Source organism: Ascidiella aspersa, chromosome 2 (genome assembly GCF_963924565.1).
Source record: "Ascidiella aspersa chromosome 2, kaAscAspe10.2, whole genome shotgun sequence".
NCBI lineage: Eukaryota > Metazoa > Chordata > Ascidiacea > Phlebobranchia > Ascidiidae > Ascidiella > Ascidiella aspersa.
The window spans coordinates 10,064,954-10,084,194 of record NC_139448.1 but is presented as its reverse complement, the minus strand read 5'-3'; the positions used below and the strand labels follow the sequence as shown (position 1 = coordinate 10,084,194).

The 19,241-nt window shown below is 41.9% G+C and overlaps 1 protein-coding gene across 1 annotated transcript in view; it reads right to left on the bottom strand.

The window, feature by feature from the left end:
- LOC146163543 (CD109 antigen-like) overlaps nt 1–19,241 on the bottom strand; it is a 38,404-nt gene that overhangs the window by 18,761 nt on the left and 402 nt on the right. Inside the window, exons 2-16 of the mRNA XM_083380533.1 lie at nt 18,413–18,567; nt 18,271–18,299; nt 17,796–17,967; nt 17,494–17,687; nt 17,223–17,347; nt 16,849–16,993; nt 16,487–16,717; nt 16,319–16,401; nt 15,866–16,025; nt 15,384–15,557; nt 14,761–14,955; nt 14,023–14,175; nt 12,587–12,709; nt 11,553–11,607; nt 9,874–10,048 (exon numbers count right to left, since the gene is read on the bottom strand). Coding sequence (XP_083236659.1) covers nt 9,874–10,048; nt 11,553–11,607; nt 12,587–12,709; nt 14,023–14,175; nt 14,761–14,955; nt 15,384–15,557; nt 15,866–16,025; nt 16,319–16,401; nt 16,487–16,717; nt 16,849–16,993; nt 17,223–17,347; nt 17,494–17,687; nt 17,796–17,967; nt 18,271–18,299; nt 18,413–18,567 — 2,169 coding nt within the window. The remainder of the gene's footprint in view (nt 1–9,873; nt 10,049–11,552; nt 11,608–12,586; nt 12,710–14,022; nt 14,176–14,760; nt 14,956–15,383; nt 15,558–15,865; nt 16,026–16,318; nt 16,402–16,486; nt 16,718–16,848; nt 16,994–17,222; nt 17,348–17,493; nt 17,688–17,795; nt 17,968–18,270; nt 18,300–18,412; nt 18,568–19,241) is intronic.

Genomic DNA, 19,241 nt, shown 5'->3' with positions numbered 1-19,241 from the left:
TTACAAGTTCACGACGTGACTCTTAAGTTTGACTGTCCGTCTTTATGCCTGCTTAGTTAATCCCTTTAAGTGTTTTAGTTAAATCGCATGTCACATACGGGCGGATTTACAAAGCATAGCATTTAAAGAAAAGTAAACGTTTTAAAAATATTTCAAGGGAATGCAATTGGGCAAATAACATTGGAAAGCAGGCATAAAAACGAGACGTGACATATGCTATCTTATATAGAATCTTACTTTATCTCCAAAATCCTACCTTGGTTGTAAGCACATACACTACATTTAATCTCAACTACATACAAAAAATATTTATTATACAAAAAATATTTATTTACCTAAGCTTATAATAATCTATTATGAACAAAAACAGCCCGAAGGCGATTGCGGAAAAAGTGAACAAAAGAGTTTCATGCGACGAGGTAAGCATGCAGCATGCACGTGAAAAAAAGTAAAATATTAAAAAATAAATGATAAAACCTGCACAGTATTGAAATGGCATCGATACGCAGTGGTAGCTGTTCGTCGGTTTGAACGATTTAGCCGTGGTTTAAAATAATAGTTTACAATTTTGTTTCGACCTTCGAAACGCAACGGCGTTAAATTCGAACCTATAATTAAAGGTCCTGAAGACGTTCAAATATGAATGGTATTTAATACGTAGACCCTTTAGCTCAGACCTGGCAAAACGTCGGCCAGCCAAGCAATATAATCTGAACCGCGGCTTATCCACAATATACCTTTTTTAGGCAAAAGTAAACCTTACATGTTTTTTCTTTTGATTCCGGAATTTTTATTGAATACATTACTCTTGTAAAGCATCTGCACCTTTTCCTACTCTTACAAGCTTGTCTAGACAACGATATTTATAGTTTCTTTTAAAAGGAATCGTACGTTATATATGTATTCGAGGTCCACTTTTTTGACACGGCCTGCCAAGACATTGTCTGTTTCTTATGAGGCCCGCTCTCAAAAAATAATTGCCCACCCCTGCTTTATATCTGCCCAACGCGTCATTTTGGTTGATTGAAATGCGGGTTTGATACTTGATATGCCGCTTGTTTGCTTTCTTGCAGCAAACATTCCCACCCTCGGGCTCTCCGCACGTGTAATCAAAGTTCAAGCTGGTCTTTATGCTCGTCAGCTGTCTGTAGGTTTAATTACTCGAACTGCGAAGTGATTTGAAAAGTATTTTGAGGGACTGAAGGGCCTCTTTAAACTCTCCAACAACTACAGCAGAAACTAGTTAGCAAGTCGTTTTGTATTCGAGTTAGGAATGCTATTAAATAATTATAATAATACTAGACCCACCCTCACCCAAATCCCATCCGACACCCTATCCCGAATATTCTGCGTTGGTTTAATAATGTTTCAACGTTGTGGTAGGATTCTACACCAGTGCCAGTTTTTTTTAATGCGCCCAGGCCTTGCAATCTTTCGACGCGTTTGTTAAATAAATGACAATGGAAAAGGTTGTTTCGTACGAGCGAGTGAGTGAGTGACGTGTTAGAGTGGGTTACTGCCATTACATTACAAGTCGGTTGACGGTGTTTCACTGAATGAAAACAACGGCAGTCCAGGACATGTAGTCCAGGACATATAGTGACTTTTACCCGGTTAGCGACGCGTCCCACAGCCAAGTTTCGGGGAAATGAGTTCTCGGTTTCTGTTTAGCCGGAGTGGGAGAACGGGCAATATCCAGCGACGCCGGCTTGAGAGCCTTAAACCGTATACGGCTGGTGGCCACACGGCCACGGGACCTAAACATCGGCCTCCCATATCGTTTTCGTTTATCTGCAATTTGAATCGAAATTTGAAGCGGGTTCGACTTTGTATATAGTAGTACATCTATAGCGGCCTATAAGCTATATCCTAGATCCGTTCGTCGCAGTTCGTACAAGCAAGGAACAATAAATCAGTCGTCGGCGTGGCATTTCGAACTCACGAACCAACGCCATGACGGAGTGACAGGTATGTGTAACAGAGTTACCTGCTGCAAATAAATATCGCAATTTTTTCAAACTTACGACCTCAGACATTTTGTAGCAATCGCTGAAACTGAGATTTAGAGTTACAAACGAATGGTCTGCAGTGAAATTTGAACTTACGACCTCGGACATTTGGTATCAATCGCTTGAAGTCTTAAACCGAGATTTGGATTTAATTTACAAAGGACTGGTCTAAACTAGAGTGAGATTTCAAATCTCGTACTCGGACGTGTCGTAGCAATTTCTCCAGCTAGGAATTTAGAGATAACGACTGTTCTGCGGTGAGATTCGAACTCACGACCTTGGCCAACTCGTTTGTAAATTGCGTCGGGACACGTCGCCAGAGCCGCATTGCAATGCAAAAGACGATGATGTAAGTTAGTCCTCCACAGTGACTATAGGAGGTGGGGGTCAGGAGTATGACGTCATGCGGTGCGCGAGTTCTTGAATGGATTGGAAATGCCGGGGGATTACCCTGTAAGCGAGCTGTCCCAGAGCCATGCCTCGGGAAAGTGGGACCTCGGTTTGGGTTTAGCCGGAGTGGGATAAAAGCCGCCGATGTCCAACGATTGAGGCGCGAGCGCCTTATATTGTATGCGGCTGTTTGCCATCGGAAACGCCATACCCACACGGCCACTGGACCCATATCTCGGCAGCCCATATCTCGGCCGCCCATATCGTTCGTCTGCAATTTGAATCTAAATTTGAAGCGGTTCGACTTTATGTAATATTACGTCTACAATAAATCAGCAGGTGTTGCAACTCGAACTCACGAACCAAGGACATTCAGGTTACCTATTGCAAATAACTATGCTAAGAGGTGAGATTTAAACCCACGACCTGAGACATTTTGTAGCTATCGCTTAAACCGATATTTAGAGTTACGAACGACTGGTCTGCAGTGGGATTCGAGCTCACGACCTTGGACATTTCGTAGCAATTGCTTAAACCGATATTTAATATTCAAATTTTAAAATTAAAAAAATGACTGTTTCTGTGGCAAGACTCAAGGACTCAAGACATTTCGTAGCAATTGCATGTTAGGAATTTAGATTTGCAAACGCCTTTTCTGCGGTGAGATTCGAACTCACGACCTTGGCCAACTCGTTTGTAAATTGCGTCAGGACACGTCGCCAGAGCCGCATTGCAATGCAAAAGACGATGATGTAAGTTAGTCCTCCACAGTGACTATAGGCGGTGGGGGTCAGGAGTATGACGTCATGCGGTGCGCGAGTTCTTGATTGGATTGGAAATGCCGGGGATTACCCTGTAAGAGAGCTGTCCCAGAGCCATGCCTCGGGAAAGTGGGACCTCGGTTTGGGTGGTGCGGCGTTACCGATTGGCGAAGCGCCCACGATTGGACCTACAAAGTCGAGTTGGGCGTCTTGCGCCAATCCGAAGTTCCGCGACATCGAATAGAGGACCACGTTTTCGACTGCAATCAGAAGCATCAGACCTCTCTTTAAGGAAAGTTCGTGGTGGTTTTCTTTTTTTTTTTTGGGGGGGGGGGGCGTTAAAGGGATTTCAGTTGCGGTTGTATTGAAGCATGAGCGTTAACTATGTGTGACTGCTAAATGATCTACTTACTTTGCGTCTACATACATAAGAGCGAGGATGCTATGTTATTCCTAGAAGGAATGTCGAAGCACATAATAGAAGTATTGCTCGCATTTTGTGAACGGTTTGCAAAACGTTTCGTCAATCATTCACAAAATGCTACATACTTCTGCACGTGCTCGATATTTTTTGTCCCTCCAAGCGTTAATCTGCAAAATCTACAGTTAGATTTTTGCTTTACCCGGTCAACCCGTCCTGCCACAGCCAGGTCTCGGGAAAATGCGACCGGGGTTCAGCAGGGGCCTGGAATCTGCCTGAAATGCCCGGAGCGGCTCCCAACATCATCCGAGAACGGGCGAAAGGCGAAAAGAGCCCTGGGATTGAATACAGTCGTATAGGTAAACAAAACAGCAAACGCTTTAAAACTGAATACTTGGGCTTTTCCAGGAAAAGAAATTTCGTCAGTCTTCTCCGAAGGCAAAAATCGAAGAAAAATATTGGAGAGTTACGAAACGCGCGACAGATTTGTTTTGCTCGACATGGGGAATCGGGGATTTTCCACGAAAACGTAGCGATCTGATGACGCTTTCAAGGCCTGTTTGCTTCGAAAGGTCAGGTCTCACTTTTTTTTCATTGGAAGTTCGCAAGTGCACATGTTTTTAAAAAGGTACTGAACTGAGCAATGACAACAAAGAGGAGAATCCCATTTTTACCTTGCTTTTTGCGTATTGTCCATTTCAAAAATACAGTAACCTATGACTATTTCAACAGCAGCCGCTTTCTTTGGCCACCCTCTTTTCCAAAGAAGCATCTTTTGCAGGCGGTATCTTCAACGGGCCGACTGAATTTGAAAAAAGCCAGGCTCAATGGCAAAGCGGTCTAAAAAGAGAAGGTGGTCTTGTCAAGCCGCAAATCGCGATTGCCTGTGGATCGCGATCGCTTCGAGCCATTACCAAGCGTTGGTGCAAGGCGTGCAGAGAAGCGGTCGGCTTCACTTGCGTCATCGTGGAATTTTTAAACCATACGAGAGATAAGACAGACATCGGTTGGATTTATTTTAAGCTAAGCTATATACAATTCCCGGCCTGTCGTCGGTGGCGCCACATTTTGTTTGACTTTGCAGATAAATCGTATATATATTTTAATGATTGGCCTTGTTCACACTCATCCGTTTAGGAAATTAAAACGACGCACCAGGTCGTCACAGTTTCAAGAACCTTTGCCTTAATCCGCAGAGAATGCATTATTTTGTGATAATTTTTTTCCCACAACCTAAACCTAAAAGGTAACCTCTCCAAAATAATCATGAAAGAGCTGCAAAAAAACGTTTTACCGCAAATTACAACGTGCACAAGAAATTAAATCGTGCAAAATTTGGGTTGTTCTATATGAAAAATCGCAGAAGTAACGCTTGCGCATGCGAGGAAATCATTGGAAACTTGAAAAAAAAATACTCTAATATTGAAAAATACTCTAATATTGAAAAATACTCTAATAAAATGTCCGGAAAACTATAATTAGCATTGGGTGAATCGTTAAAATGCTCGATTGGAAAGCCGTGTTTGCAGAGCTAACGAATATTAGCGGATTTCGATTTGGAATGAAAATAAATTAGCGACGTAAAGGGAAGAGGACTTGTCGCTAGTAAGAAACAAGACTACTGATTACTCGTTCCGCATTCGCGCTACAGGCAGTTTCGCTTTTTACCCGGCAAAGCCTTCGTCCCAAAGCCAGGTTTCGGGAAAGTAGGTTCTCGGTGTGGGCGCCGCCCCGCCAGCGGAATTGCCCACCATTGTTACGTCAGAGTCGAACTCGGCCTCCGCGGCTTCCATCATAAAGTAAACCGGGTAGTCGTCAACTGACACACGGAGAAAAAAGGTTAAACGTCACTGCCCCTGTTGTAAGGCTTTAGGGTTAAACTCAGGAGGTGAGGACACATCAGGGCTAGGTTAGATTAGACAAGAAGACTTCTAGGTATACTAAATCCTGCTGAAAAAGTTCAAAATATTGGGTATATTCTGAGTGCGCGATTCTGTTGGTTTATAAGACCTAAAACGATCGATTTTGTTACCCTTTTTGCAAGAGGAATGGACAAAGGCATTCTGTTCAACCGATCAGCATAAACAATCTTTACAAAACAAACGGTTGGGCGCAAAAGTGTGCAACGACGAAGAACATGTGTGATTTGGTAGAAGTGGCATGCTCGTTTTAACTCGTGAAAATGTTCGACCGACTACTACACAATTTCGACGTCGAATATTTGAATGGCGACGCAATACGGGGGTGATTTCGTGCAGAACGTTCAACGGGCGATAGTGTGTGTGTGGGGGGTGGGGGGGGACATACCCGGTCAGGTCGTTTTCCCAGAGCCAGGTTTCAGGGAAGTGGGTTCTCGGGGTTATTGCTGGGGCCGAGGAGACGGTCATGGAAGGGAACAGGGCGTCAAAAAAATCACCCAATCTCTCCGACGAGTCGTAAACGAAGGGGTAGGCATCTGCCGTGGCAATATTTTGGCCGTCAAAACAAGCTAGTTGTTTGTTGCAATTGGCCGTCAAACAAGCTAGTTGTTTGTTGCGGGGCATTTACTTCAAAATTTCGATTTATTTGGGTTATATATGCTTATTTTAAGGCTTTGTGAATGTAAAATATTAATTCTACAATCGCATTTCACTAATTTTTTTTCAAGTAAAAATGTATTTTTTTTTTATTTTTTTGTGGTACAAATTTTTACAAAAAAAACAGTGCTCACAGCGTGGGTGCCACAGTTGCAACACTGCACAAAATTCGAAAAAACATATAAAAACAGTAAAAACGCACGCCATCTCTGACACCACGTGCAAATTAACAGTTATACGTATAGTATAGCGTTAACATTCCCACCGTCAAATAAAAACGTATATAATGCACAAAAGTAACGCACAGAACCGGCAAGTCATGCACAGCAGCCGCTACACCATTGTGAGGGCGTGATTTTAATGTTATTTTTGTTATATACCCGGTAAGCGAGTGGTCCCACAGCCAGGTCTCGGGGAAATAGGTGCGGGGCGCGGGGGCCTGGGCGCCGCCGGACGCCTGGCCGCGTTTCAGGGCGTTATTGCCGTCGTCCAAGTCAAAATTGGCCGACTCGGCCATGGCGAAAACCGGGTAGATGTCTACATCTGCGCGAGGGGCAAAGCAAAGTTCAGTCAATTGCAAACGACTGAGTTTCGCTTACAACGTTGCGTTGCGTATTAGCGGGAGATATAGCAAGTTTTGCCTTCCTCTAGTTTTCTCTCGCGGTGTTGGTTGTGTGTTTTTAGGAAGTTTTAGTGTTATACCGTTGTGGAAAAGGCTGATTTTCGAAGGTTAACTAAAATAAACGAAAGTCGAGTTATCAGAGGTAAGCGAAATCCATTCTTTTAAGTTATGACCATTTGGGATAAAATTTGGGATCCGTGCAAAAGCGTACGTCCTGAACAAAATACAAACAGCACAAGAAACAAGGAAAACAGCTGAAAATATCAAAACAAAACTTCTTCATAAATCGGCAACCAACGAAAGCCTCAGCTTAAAAAAAAATCGCTTTAACGCCGAAACTCGGCATCATGCAACAACAGTGCAATCGTTCCGGGGGCGCCATACCCGGCAATAGCGCCGCTCCATAGCCAAGTTTCCGGAAAGTAGGACCTAGGGTTAGGCGCCTCGTGTACGGTATCGTCAGTAACCGCTACGGCCGCTTCCCTGTTGGGGCCAGCTGCTGCTACGCTGCCTTTGAACAGCATCACCGGAACTGGATTGAATGAAGGCCGACTTAAAACTTGCTTACTGAGTTGCGTTTGCGTTGGGTATGTCGTTTGGTCAATTAAAGGTTGTTTTTTTTCGAAGCTGCTTTAAGAAGCGACCATTCTGGTGAACATTAAAATTATGTCATTTGATCGCCTAATTTGTAGTATTTATTTTTATCTCATTTTGAAATGGCCATTAAGTGAACTTTTAACTAGAACATTTTAGGTGGTACCTTAAATTCATATACGTTTGGTAATTCGATCAGTTAATTTTATTGTTATTCATTCGTAAACGCAAATATAATTGAACCGTATCTGTGCATTCCCCGAAATAAACCGGGTTTATACAACGTAATATGGAGAAAACGCCAGTCATTGCACCACCACCAACGTATTGCAAAAGGTAATAATTTATCGCGGGTTGTAAAGCATTTCACGTGAACGTAGGCGGAAGTAACTCGCTAGTTTGAACAAGGCCATATTCTGTTAACGCGAATTTGACAGGCAAGCTCATTTCAATAGCGTTAAAATACATATGGGTGTGCCTTTTACACGTTCAGCCGAGCGCAGCCTTCACGTCAAGTTGGTGGCCATGGAATCGAAAGGCGGTGATTCAGTCAATTTTCTTTCCTGACAATTGGTCGCCTTGGCGCTGGCACCACACCATTCGAATTCTAACGTTTGCGAATTGGTAATTTCGCTACGATCACTACCGGCCAATCCTCTCGATTCTGCCGCTTTCGTTCACCAACCTAGAGCGCTACAGCTGAGAGCGATATATTGCTGCCTGCTGCGATTCGATTTGGGGCATATTCAAATTCGGTCCTCGCAGTGTGCTGACTGGCAGTCCTGGCGTGTATTCATAAAATTAAGACTTTTCTCCAAACCTTGGTACTTGTTATGTGCGTGAAGTTTTTTGTTTTTCACTTTTTTTAAGATCCCCGTAACTTGCTCACCATAAAGGACTTCCACAATATTGCAACTCTCTTGTGGGTAAAACTACACACAACGCCTCATCTCTTGGTACAGTTTTATCCAAAAGTGGAAATGATTTGGCTTAAAACTTTATACTGATAGAACTGGGCTCACGAAACCGGCGAGGGATATAGATCAGGTTAAGCTCACAAAGTTGAACTATCAAAAGGGGCTTCTAAAAACAAAACAATTAAGAGTCTTAAAAAATAGAACCACTTTAGGCTTAAAACCTAAGACGACCAACACGAGCTCGCTAAAAATGGCTCGCTAAAAAAATAATCTGTAAAACTGAAAATGCATATCCAAAATAAAAAAAATATAACTGCAACTGAAGTATAAATAAACCCCCTTAACCTGTCCCCAGTCTTATCTCACCCTGTCCTGCCCTCCGTCCATAGCCACGTTTCCGGAAAAAACGAGCGGATTTTTTTAGCTTGCGGTAGCTCGCTTTCAACGTTCTCCCCATCAGAGTCCGCCATTATTACTGGAGCCTCCATATCGCCGCCGTCAAACTGTATCTCGAACAAATAGTCTCCGCCTCCGTAATAATCCCCGTCTGCGTGTTTCGGGTCGAAAATAACGACTTTAAAAATCTAGGCCTGACATTCGCTACGCTGTTTGCCGCTTTTCTGACGCGACTGTTTAACGAAAATTTGAGCGCAATTGACGAAAAAGACCAGACAGGTTAAAAACGAAAACAGACAAAGAATTTTCTTTTGATTATCTGTTTGTCTTTTCGACAATAACCGATGTTTGTACATTTCAAATTCTTGATTTTCGCGCAAAGGGCCAAAAATATTAGGATGGAAACGCCTATTGGACAAACTTGGCAAATAGTGACAAAAGGGCAAACCTCGTAACAGTAAGGATTCAAGGGGCCCATGTTTGGTTACTAAATATACAAGAAAAAGCGGATATAGCGTTGTTAACACCTCCAGGTCACATGCGAGTCCGTTGCGAGAAAAAAAACAGCATTTGAAGCAGTTTTCTAAGCACACCCATAGAGTAGCCAGCAAAGTTACCCAGTAAGACCGCTGTCCCACAGCCAGGTCTCGGGGAAATGGGTCCGTGGCGTGGGGTTGCTATTGGCCGGAGCGGCCGGGGCAGGGCCCCGCAACGCTTCGGGCTGTCTGGCCACTATTTGGCTGTCGACGGCAAAGGCTTGAACACCGCCGCCGAACGCATAGCGGATCGGGAAATCTACAAAAGCAAACCGAAACCTAACTTATACCAACTTCCAACTTATACCTCAAAATGCCGATCGGCTCACTATGCTACTTGAATTGTAATGGTTGTTTCACGCTAGACGCGTTGTGCGTTAAACGAAAAACGTCGGTACTTCAAGTTTACCTTCGGGAGAAAATTTGCCGTTAACGCAGCCGACGTGTTATGCGCGTAAATTGAGAATGACGTTAGCATTTAACGCCAGGCGTATGTGAACCAAGCTTCAACACACTATAGAACTAAACTACCCCGCAGTATAATCGAAACATAACACACATTTTCCCCAAGTCTCGATGGCGATTCGCCGTCGACCCACCGTAACCGCGCAGCCAAAGCGAAGAAATCGGGGCAAGGGGCGTTAAAATTACCCGGTTACTCGGTCGGCCCAAAGCCACGTCTCCGGGAACAGGGTCCTGGGTTTTGGGGCGGGGCTTCCATTAGAGGCGGAACCGCTCATGATGCGACCGGCGCTTGGACCGCGTTGAACGATTGGGCTCCTATCGTCGATATCGGCCAACAGGTAATTGACATAGTAATCGGGGTCTATACAAATCGACACATCCCCGTTAAAAAAGCGGCTAAAGCACCCAAAAAGCCCTTAAAACTCGATAATGGAGTTTCGCGTCCTGCCACCGCAACTCGCAGTCGAAGCGCATTGGTTTAAAGCGCAGGACCGATGTAAATTACCCGGTTATTCGGTCGGCCCATAGCCACGTCTCCGGGAAAAGGCTCCTTGGTTTTGGCGCGGGGCTGCTTTGAACGCGGCGGCCGCCAACGATACGCTGGACATTTGGAAAAGCCGGACCTCGTTGGGATTGGAAGAATGCGAAGGGCCAACGCAAGTCTACAAAGAGCCACAGGTGACGTTAAATTGACCAGTAATCCATTGAAAGCGTTGATACTGTAATTCGCTAAAGGATTAGGTCCGAGAAGCGAATCCGGGCTTAGTTTTTCGTTTGTTTTTATTTTGTTTTCCGCGATGGGAGAGGATTTAGGGGCCGCTTGGGTTCTTCCACAAAGCGAAATGACACACCGGTTAAGTAGCATCAAACAGCGGAGACCGACAAAGCAAGGGGTTAAACAACCCAGGCGCAACCCAATGAGGAAGCGAACACCGTCTCGTAGTGGACGGACAATTTAGTTACCCCGTGATTCGGTCGGCCCAGAGCCACGTTTCAGGGAAGAGGGTACGCGGCTTGGGCGCACTTGGACTGGCTTGTTTACGGGAAAGCGCCGCGGGCTGAGGCCCGATGCTCCTGCCAGGGTTGATAGCGAAGGCGACTGGGACACCACCGAGGAGGCGATTCTGGTAATACGGGTATCCGAAATCTGCAAGGCAGTTCACACAGCTGGCGATCGGGAACGTGAACGAGCGGGGTTTTGGCCCCAATCTGTCGTCTTTTTCCATTTGTCTTACCCAAGATACCACCGGGTCCAACTCGCACACAAATATATACACACACGTCATGCCAACCTTGCATTCATAAAAGATCGATTTACCGCGTAGTCACCACAAACGGCAGTGACCCGCACTGACCCCGGTACATAAACGATCGTGCCACCACGGGAAACAACCGCCGCCAATTTACCCAGTGATGTCGCTGTCCCAGAGCCAGGTCTCGGGGAAAAGGGTCCTGGGTTGGGGGGCCGGCGGGCTGGCACCAGACGCCCCAGCCGGAGGGCCAGCGACCGCTAGCCTAGAAAGGAACGGTTGTTCGCCGCCGCCAAGGGCGTTAGACTCCAATTGAAAAAACACTGGCCCGAGATCTGTAAGGTTGACGGCTCGGCGGTTAAGGTTTTTTTTCTCGTCAACAAAAGTAATATATAAAATTCATTTGTTGTTTGCAACGTGGTGTTCAAAACTTGACAGCAAACTTACAGCGCGCCAGAATTACATTTAACAGCAAACAAATATGCAACCCCTGTTTAAATATGTAACAACATAGCGGACAAAAACCTATAAATTGCCCGGTTTTAACGGTCATCTGTACAGCAATGCGGTCTAAAGATAAAGCAACTAAAAAAAAAACACCCAAAGGTTACTTACACTCTGGTTCGCTCTTAAACAGCAAGGCGTCGGTTAAAACGAGGACTCCGGCTTTCTGTGAAAATTCAAAGAAAATCAAAGGTCAATTTTTTTAATAACTGGAAGTATGGATGTACAATCTAATAAACGTAATATACGCTGACGCGGTGAAAAATCTTGAACGATATTTTGCGAGAGAGTTAGCTCGACAGCTCAAGGAAATAGACATGCTGGATTGCTGGTAAATAGCGATTTAAAAGCACGTATATTGCTTGCGGGTGTCTTGACTGTATCTCGGCATGAGCACGTTTTACTCATAATCGTGCGATTACTGTAAAGATAGAGCTGCGACACGCCTCACAGGTGTGGCAGTGCATATCTAACCACTTGCTGTTTGCTTGGTTCTAACCCCGAGCTTATCAGACACACACAGAGTTAGAACTGTTTGATTACATAACGCATTTGTATGCTCTATTCTGTAAACACATTACATATGTTTGAAAAACGTGAACACGTTTGCTACAATTCGTGGAAATGTTATGTTATGCACAATCTATTTTATCAAACAGCACGGTAATTGTATTTTAATGATACGTTTAACGTCAGAACTAGGTAACTTCTCTCAAAGGACTGTTGCTTATATTTATTACTTCCAATAGTTCTGGAAACTCAAATTACCAATGTATTTTTAGTTAAACAAAAAACTTTTGTCAATTACCCTACAGCTTTTAAAGAAAAAGGCAATAATTAAGGGCAAGCCAAGAAGATCCTAAGATCGCATCGCCCTCTTTTAAATCGCATGTTAAGCGAGTTGTGCTAGCATGCATAAACTACTATGAATTTTAAAATGTCGAGACCGCTGGACAAAAACGTTTAGTGTGGAGGTACAATACAAGTGGTGTGTGCAGTGTTTATCTGCCACAATGTGACATTTTTTAAGGAACGTATTTTCAAAATAAAAGACCCGTAACCTTTGGCAGATACTCCAGTAGGCGAAAATTAAAACAAAAGGTCTGCACAACACGACCCAATAATGGAAACGGCGCAACACTCACCGAGAAAACGTCGGAGGCGTCTTTACCGCCGGACGGAATAGGATACCACCACCACCAGCGCCAGAAGATATCGCTGGACGAGTAGCCGTCGGCGTTCGAGTATCCGTTCAAGTCGTTGACGATCTACAAAGCGGTGGTGTTGTTGAATGGCGAGCGTTTAACGGCAGCGTTTTTGCATTTTTTGCGCATATAACAGCGTTTTGCGTTGCCGTTTGAGCGAGGCCATGTTATAAGCTAAAAACGGTATGGATTAATTTTTTTGTATAATTTTACAACCACTGGGCATGGGTTTCTTTTATAGCGCCATGCAAACTGGTAAAAAAATGGACAATTTCATTACAATAGGTATTTCACACGTAAAGAACTACCCTTTTATAGTTTTAAAAGATACATATACAAACACACCAAATTTATTTTTCATAAATTTGCATGGGTTAACCTTATTGTAGCCATTCTTCAATTTCACCTCAGGAAAGTAGACATAAGATACGTTTTGTTGCGACTCAAAAATGTCTTGTCGGATTTACGTCATAAATTCATGAGGTAATCTGGCCGAGAGAACAGATAAGCAGCTAAATGGGGGTCATAACCTTAGCAGTGCATGGGTTTTTAAGACGAGGAAGTGAAAGCTCGTATTCGCGCTGTCCTTTGTTAAAGGTGTAACCTTATGACCGCTTTAAAATAACGACGTAAGAGGATTTTAAACTGGGGTATACCCGAGTAGAAAAACACTTTTTCATGTTCCTAACGTCATAGCTCAAGCAACAAATACAAGCCAAACCCCTAAACAGTATAGTTTTCACAAAACAATCTTTGCGAATGGCCGTATTTGTCTAATGCTAAATAGAGGGACCAGGTGGAACTATGTAAAGACAAAATGCATTAAATTCGAGAGTTCAATACAAAAAGGGTTTTTAAAACAATTAACAAGGTAAAACTGCCCGTCGGGTATTGCTCGTTGGTTTTACAATAACTTACGAACAACAGCAACTCGAGTATGCGCACGGCACGGGGCGATAAACAAGTATACCAATAAAGATTAAATTGATACAATAGCCCCGAGCGTTGCAATTGCGCTAGACTTTGCAACCGCTATAGGACAGTGGTTTTCGAACCCTTGTCACCTGGCCGAGCCCTATTGGATAATAATGTAGGTGCCAACAATCATTAAACAAGAAAAAATCAGATTTTTAAGCAAAATCATTTCAATTTTGACTAAAATATTGCAAAGATAGTTTGATACTATTTACATGAAAACTTAGTCCTAGTGTTGCATAATTGTTAGTCAGGGTAAATCCTAAAAAATCAGGGGTCCTTAGGCTCGATAATTTTCAAAATGGTTCTATGACAAAACAGTTCGAAAACCACAAAACTAGAGGTTTTTCAAGGTACAGCTAGCGCAAGGCACAGCACCCCTAACTAGCAAGTCGACTCACCCTCTCCTGCGAAATATCGTTTCCGGACTTGAGCAGCAGAACGCTCTGGTCGATCGCGCGCATGCCCACGTACGCTCCTGCCGATGACGTCTGCACTCGGATGTTGACGTCATCACCTGCGTCGACGTTCGTGGCCGAGCTGGACACGCTAACCTAAAGTGAGAGGGAGAAAGCGAAGTTGAGAGAAGGATTCGGGTTTTTTTGTTTGCGTGGGCGCCCGATACGGAAACACTTCAACTTTACTTGAACTTTTCGGGTTTCTACGCTTTGCGTTTTGCAGCCTTCTATCAAGCAGTGAAAACAACGCGTTTCTGGACTCGGGAAAAGGCAAAACACGGCGGGCAAATTTTTCAGCGTTTAACAAATTGTTAAGCGAAATTTTGTTTTCTATTTACCAAAACGGCAAAAAAAAACGGGAAAACTTAACCGGGTTCAGTTCACTTTAATTTAATTTAATTTAGGGTTGTCAACAGATCAATGCCACCGATTTAGTGTTCTTTTTCTGTATAATTGCGACAAATTCCTTATGCTACTATCGACGCAGTTTTGCTTACTACTTCACAACAAGACAATTTGACAGACAACAGACTAGAATAGAACACGCTTTAAAAGTTGCATCGTATGCCCTTCAACGGGTGTTCGTTTAACTCAAACGGGCTCTAACGCATTTTACGAAACAAGCCGTTTGTCACGTCACAATGCGCCAAGAACAACTACAACAATGTGCAATCCACCCACCTTGTTGCGGAGCACGGTGCTGACTGTAAGCTTGAGGAAATCGGCAACGATTTCGCCGTCGCCGCGCACGTAAGAAACCAGCACCTGTACAGCTGGAATCATATCAGCGGTGATGGGAAAACTGTAGTTGTGAACGTGCATCGGCGCCGCAGCCATGTAGCCCAGGTCGCTCATGATTTGACCGCGAGCGAGAATCTAGCGAAGGCAAAAAAACACGATTTGGGTGGTCGGAACTACTTGTTGGTGATTTTTACATTCTAAAAAGCATAGGCTATGCTAAAACGCATTAAAAATTTAATGTAATTTTAGTTGAAATTTCAGTTAAAACTCAATTCTAATTCTAATTTTATTTGACAAAAACTAAAATGATTTAAACTAATTCTAATCTTAATTTGAAAAACCCAATGCTCTAATTTTAATTCTAATCTTACATTTACTAATGCCGTAGTGAAGGCTTTAGCGTGTTAAATTAGACTCAACCCAATAAAAATAAATTGAAGCAAATAAATCAGCAAACAAGTTGTAAATGCTATAGAAGCCGAGCACTAGGCATTAGGCAAAACTTTTATCCCTACAGGAACATCCGATATTTACATTTCCAATTTTGTCCAGCAATTACTTACAATAATTCTGAAGCTCGATACAGCTTCTGTTGTCCTGATAGTAATACTGGCCTTGCCGCCAGGCGCCACGTTGCTGTCGTCTGTGGTCAGTTGAAGGTAGGAATTCGAAGGTGACTGGGCTTTGTCCACCTTGAAACTGATGCCTCGCCAACTGTCAGAACCATTTACGTATGCCTGAAAACAAAAAAAAAATCACTTGTAAATTGATTAATTGTTATCAGGGGTTTTGACAATGCAACAGGAAATAAAATAGTTCATATGTTTAGTTTCGATGAAACACTAGAAATGCTAAAATAACGTTACAATAAAACAACAGGTTTCTTTGGAAAGGTTCACGGAAATCAGTTCGCCTACTGTAGATTAGCTGCAGCTTGTTAAACCAGGATAAAATAAGGATTTTAGAACACAAAGCATCACAAATATCTTTCCTAAAGTCTAAAAAAACAATGCTCTTTTCAAACATCAACAATTCAGCAACCTACCTGGAAATTGACGCTGGTAAAGTTATCAGGTTTAGCTTCAATCTTAACAACCACCGTGCCATCTGGGGGGATTGGGAATGTTTTTTTCTCGGTTCGAGATGGTCGGTACCAGGGACTAGGGGTGCCAGGGTCTTCAGGAAAACGATGGCCTCGTGGATAACTATAAACAAACAATAGTTAGTGGTTGACGTTTTTTTGGGTTTCCACAACAGGAATAGAAAAGTTCGGTAAATCTAATTTAAAAGTAAAGGATTTTTATGTAGGTGAAAAAATTTATTTTTTGCCTTTGCTTTAAATAGGCAAAAATATATCGCGCTTTCATGGCCCAGTGCAAAATGTTACACAAAACAGGATAATCTCAATTTTCGGGCAAATTATGCCCTTGGGCTGTAGCATGCTGACCTCTGAGTAACTTATGTCTAACATCAAGCAATTTTAATTGTCAGGACTTACTTGTATGTAAGATCAACAACCAGATGGTGACTGAGTCGGTCGGCTTCCATAAGTGGTTTTCCATCTTGCTCTACAACTTTTATCTGAAACACAAAATAACAATTTTTATTGAGCAATAAAATCAAGCGGCTAACTTTTTAACTCCAAGAATAAGGCAATGACACTTACATAGGCTGTGTAGGATAGTCCAGGCTTAATGGTTTTAGGCTTATACAGCTCCTCGACTTTGATGTTGGTCGTTTCCACTTTGATCTCAACAGTTTCATTAATGGTTATGTCAGTTTGGCCATCGGTGACGCTTCCGGTGACGGTAATCTTTTTTTTGCTGTTGCCATCCCAACCCAACAAAGTTCTTATGTTAGCCATTGGAATAAATACGGTTTCAACACCGTTGAACACCTGGAATAAAGTACTACTTTTAGATTTTAAGGTAAGTGGTAAATAATGTTCCCAATTAAAGTGCTAATAAACAATGTCCTTCATTCGATACAAATGAAAGAAAATGATATGGTTTATTGGTTTATAATTACCTTGTAGGTATTAGTGATAACACCTTGTTTGGGAGCATTGGGTCCAAAAATAGAAGGCCGGTAGTAGAAGATGGGACCTCCCCATGTATTTTGAAGTTGAGTCTCAATGGATGCCTTTCCTTTAACTGGTTTTCCATAAGTGTAGCTGTAAAAAGCTTTTATTAGGTAAAAATTCAAATAAAAACATGCAGCTAATGGATTGATTAGCTGTGTTTAACAATAACATTAACCTTTGGCTCTTATATAAACATTCTTATTTCAAACCGAATGAAGTTTTAAGGCCATATAGTTTTTAACTGAGTTTCCAGCTTAATTGATCTGAGCCAACAGCGGCGGAGTAACCTTAAAAAAGAACAAGAAAACAGAAAACTCACGTTGCCTTAAGTTTGATTGTTATACCAGGCGATTCGGGATAAATAAATGTTGGAACTTGCACTTCAACCTTAAATTTAGGAAGCTTGTAGCGTTTGACCTCAACTGTCATCTTTTCTTTGTAACCCTGGAAAGTATATTGAAAAAATCCATGAAAACGCTCCTAATTTGTTCAGAGTTTATTAAACCTTAGTAAATGGAACAGTAAAGCACTACACTTCAATATACATTCTATAAGAGGTTTTTTTAATGTTTGGATGTTGGAAAACTCACAAGAGCTTCAAATGAAATTTCCCAGTTTCCTTTAACAGAGTCCTTGTTTAATTGAAATTCATCGTTGGCAACTCCGTGTGACAAGACAGCGTCTTGGGCCATAACAATGTTGTTATTTGGGTCAGTCACTTCATACCGGACATTGCCCTGGAGTGGCTTAAGGTCAGGCTTTAAGACCACGGCACGGAATTTAACTAAAAATGTAAGTTTTAAATAGTATGGTGGTAAAGAAAAAATAAAGGAATTTAAACAAAAACTGAATCATGTATTTGTCATGTATGGATACAAGAACACAGACATACTGGATTGTCCAGGCTGATAAAGGGCTTTATCGGTCTGAATAAGGATGGTAAGTGCCTTTGAGGCAAAAGTAAAATCATTGGTTGAGTTTGTGAACAATGTTTCCCCAGTAACTTCATCCACACCAGTAATGGTAAAGTTAAACTTGTGGCTGCCACTGTATGAGCGTGGTATCTAAAAAAGCAAGAAAAGCAGTAATGTGGATACCATCAAGAAAAAACAAATTTAAATGTAATCTTTGAATAGCTTTAACTACATCTCTGCTAATCAACTAAAGTATTACTTAATAATAAAGCAAACTGGATCCAGTCAAAATAGCAATGTGGATCCACAGAAAATTTAACACAAAACGCCAACTGTTAATGTCAAACTAGATTTACAAGCTTTGCAGTTTTATTTAATATTGCTTTATTCTCTAACATAAAACTTAATTTACTTTAGAAATTCAATCTGAAAGTTAATCAAGTTTTAAATTACCTGTCCAAGAGTAATTCGTTCACTTGAACCTGTAAAAAGCACAAGATTGTTTTATAATTGCAACACATCAATTAAAATGTCAAAAACGTCATGCATCTTAATTAACCAACTGGCTTCTTAATAAATAACAAAAACAATTTACCAGTGTTGACAGTTGTAACGCTCTGCAAATCTGCAGCACCATCTCCAGATACCAATCGTGCTGTAATATTTACATTGTTTCCAGAAAGAATGGTGGCGGTAAAAGAAACATTGAATCCAGGCCGGATGATTTTCGGTATGTAGACTGTGTATAAACTGTAAAACAAATAAAACACAATCGAATAAATATTTTTTTTATTTGTTTGGGTTCTGTTGCTCAGTGCACTGCAAATACAGTGACAGAAACATAACACAAAGCAGAAAACCAGTAAAATACAGCAATAAATTGCTGAAAAAAAATACATTTTGATTATATTGTACATTCAACAAATTTGGGCCCTGGTCTAGAATCCAACCACATTTTCGTCTGGGGATTATATTGCATTATTTTGGTTGGAGTGCAAGTTTGGGTTTTGGTAGGTCATGTATTATTATTATATTTATTTCTTCTTTGTTATTTTATTCCCATATTTATTTGTTCCGTGCAAATTAAATTTTGACAACTCATTTCATTACTGTAAACAAACTGTTGTAGAAATCTAAACAAGCACCCCGTTTTTAAACCAGAACAACAATACAGATTACACCTTGAAAGATGAAACATTCAAGCTTATACACCGAAGCTATTTTCGTATAGATGCACGTTTTAATTGTAATGTTTTAAAAGTCCATAAATTTTGTTTGAGTGCAACTACTGGAATTGTACTAGATACGATATGGTATCACTAAACCTAAACCGCTTTTACTTTCGTTTGTTTAATGTATTGGATGGTTACAACAAACAGAACGCAAATAAAAATTTGGCGTTTTTTCACTATTGTACGTAAAAA